The following is a 2,614-nucleotide window of genomic DNA, read 5'->3' on the forward strand; positions in this document are numbered from 1 at the left end:
TCGTTCACTCAGACTTTCTCTCTTGCATCCTCACTGGTCCTCAAAGGTCAAAACAACCATCACGAAGATGAACAAGCCACTGCTCCTGCTGGTCGCTCTGACTTTCTGCTGTTGCATCGTGTCTCTGCATGGTAAGAAAACATTACTGCTTTAATTCAGAATATTTGTACAGTTTGGTATCTCACAGGAGGGCAAAATATACCATTTGATTTTGAGGTCATTATTTTATTCATATTTATCGTCTTACTTTAGTTATTCTGTTTAAAAATACATTAGACAGACAGATCGATAAATTATTGATCCCACAAGGGAAATTTTTATGTTACAGCAGCATGATAAAGAGTAAATATATACTACAGTCTACAGCACTCAGCAAATGACACAGTTAAATAAAAGTGCCACAGGCGCCTGGTGAGCGGCTTATATTGAGATACTGCAGGCATTTATATTTTTACATCAGTGATAAAAAACAAAGAATAGTAGAAATGTAGAAATATTAAAATATTAGTAGAACTATTAAAACTTTTTCCTGTAATTGAAAGTAAATATTGTTTTGAGTGTTTGAAGGTTATTACCCGAAGTCCATCTACTGGCTTCTTTGGGGCTTCTTACTGTTTCTTACTGTTTCTTACTGTTTGCACAAACTCTTTCCTCCTAAAATAATAGAAATGCTTCTTTTCAGGTTTTACCATAAATACCTGCCGCTGTAGAAAGACGACCATGAGACCTGTTTCTGCTAAGATGGTCAAGAAGATTGAGGTGACTCCTGTTTCAGGACACTGCCCCCGAACTGAAATCATGTGAGTATTTGCAAAGGTGACGTTTCTTAACGGTGCTTTTTACTCTCTACTGTAATGCATCACAGTTTATATTGAAAGTGTCTTTAAAGATTGCAGAGCACAATAAAATAAAGCTTTCTATAGAAATGTTGTGGAAACTTACAAAAATGCACACATTTGAAATACTCAAGTGTACTATATGTACTTTATTGTTGAGAAATATACTTTATTACTTGAGTATTTTATCTTCATATCTTTAAGAGTTTTTCATTTTAAGCTTTTATACTGTAATTTTAAACTTTTTCACTGTTCTGTGAACCATGTAAATGTCAATAAAGCCCTTTTACACTTTGACATTATTGTATTATAACTGGCACTGATGATGATGATGATGATGATGCAAGTTTGAAGTTACCTGCTGACACACAGAACTGTAAACTAAGAGCAAAAATGAAACTTTTACTTCATGTCTTAGTTTTGTTTCTGCTTCAGTTTCAATCAAGTTTGTGCGGCGTGATAATTTCTCCATTTTTAAGTAATGTTTTGAATCTTCTGCTTTCTCAACAGGATCACTGTGAGGTCTGGTGCTAAGATCTGTGTCAATCCAGAGGCCAAGTGGTTTCCAGGCCTTCTCAAAACTCTGCAAAAGTGAGAATTTCTTATCAGTCATACACTTATCACTTTTAGAATACATGCGAACATTTCATAGAACCGGCATTTTTAATGTTTAGCTAACTTTCTATACAAAATCCTATTAACTTAGTTTCTGTATTTACCGGTCAAAAGGGGGGCATTTTTAGAGCCAAAACTAATTTGCTTATTTTGAGTTATTCTGATTATTAACTCCATCGTTTTTATTTTGAATTACAGGAAGAACACCGTCTCAACCACTGGGCCACGCACTGCTTCAACACCTAGCTTCTGATCACACGGCAGATCGATTCCTCCCTTCATCAATCTGAATTACCTGTAGCAAGCCTGTTGTATTCAGCCCGAATACAGTTTCATTTTCTCTAGTGTTATCCTTTGATGACAAAGGTATAATTCTTAGAAAATCACATAATCTATATGTGATTTTTTTTTATGCTTGAAATTCTGATAGAATACTATTAAACTGCGCCACCTTACCATTGTAAGAATGTACTGAAGAAGAAAAAAGGACTGCAGTATTGTTGCACACTTTTCTCTTTTTTAATAGTTTGTATCTGTTAGTGTTGCATTACACATGTGTATAAGTACTGTTTAATTAAAAAACTGGTTTCTCTAATACTATGACTTCAATGTGTGTTGTATCCCTGAATTTTGACTTTTGACTTTAACCAACGCCACTTAATTTATGTAGACTTTTCAAACAGACATCAAACACATTACATCATTATATTGTCACCACTACAGAAAATAAACTCAAATATGAATATAAAGACTTACACGACTTTTGTTTAAATAGAAAAATGGCACTCTCTTATTAAATACTAATTTCAGCAAACTTGATGTGTATTTTGGACTCTTTTTCACCACTTGTCTGAAAGACAACATGGTTTTGTCGCCTTAATTATCTCCAATAAATATTTATGTAGTTTTTACTGTACTATAATGATGAATTATCTCACTTTTTTAACAGTTGGGGACCCATGACAAATGTGATAAACTGTGATAAACCCTAAAGATTTCGCTCTAACGTAATCAGGATTTACATAAATCTATATAAATTAACATTGTGAGAAAATGACTTCCCTTTTGAGAGCACTTTCACAGGATATTTGAGTTTATGTTAGAGGACTGTGTATGAACATACAGGGAGTGCAGAATTATTAGGCAAGTTGCATTTTTGAGGA

At 33.8% G+C, this 2,614-nt stretch overlaps 1 protein-coding gene across 1 annotated transcript; it reads left to right on the forward strand.

Moving 5' to 3' along the window:
* Positions 1-2,046, forward strand: LOC113033179 (C-X-C motif chemokine 10-like). The gene is made up of 4 exons (XM_026186649.2): positions 1-131; positions 683-800; positions 1,347-1,427; positions 1,650-2,046. The coding sequence occupies exons 1-4, from the start codon at positions 68-70 to the stop codon at positions 1,702-1,704; spliced, it is 318 nt and encodes a 105-aa protein (XP_026042434.2). The 5' UTR covers positions 1-67; the 3' UTR covers positions 1,705-2,046.
* The last annotated feature ends 568 nt before the right edge of the window (positions 2,047-2,614 follow it).

Source organism: Astatotilapia calliptera, chromosome 12 (assembly GCF_964374335.1).
Source record: "Astatotilapia calliptera chromosome 12, fAstCal68.1, whole genome shotgun sequence".
NCBI lineage: Eukaryota > Metazoa > Chordata > Actinopteri > Cichliformes > Cichlidae > Astatotilapia > Astatotilapia calliptera.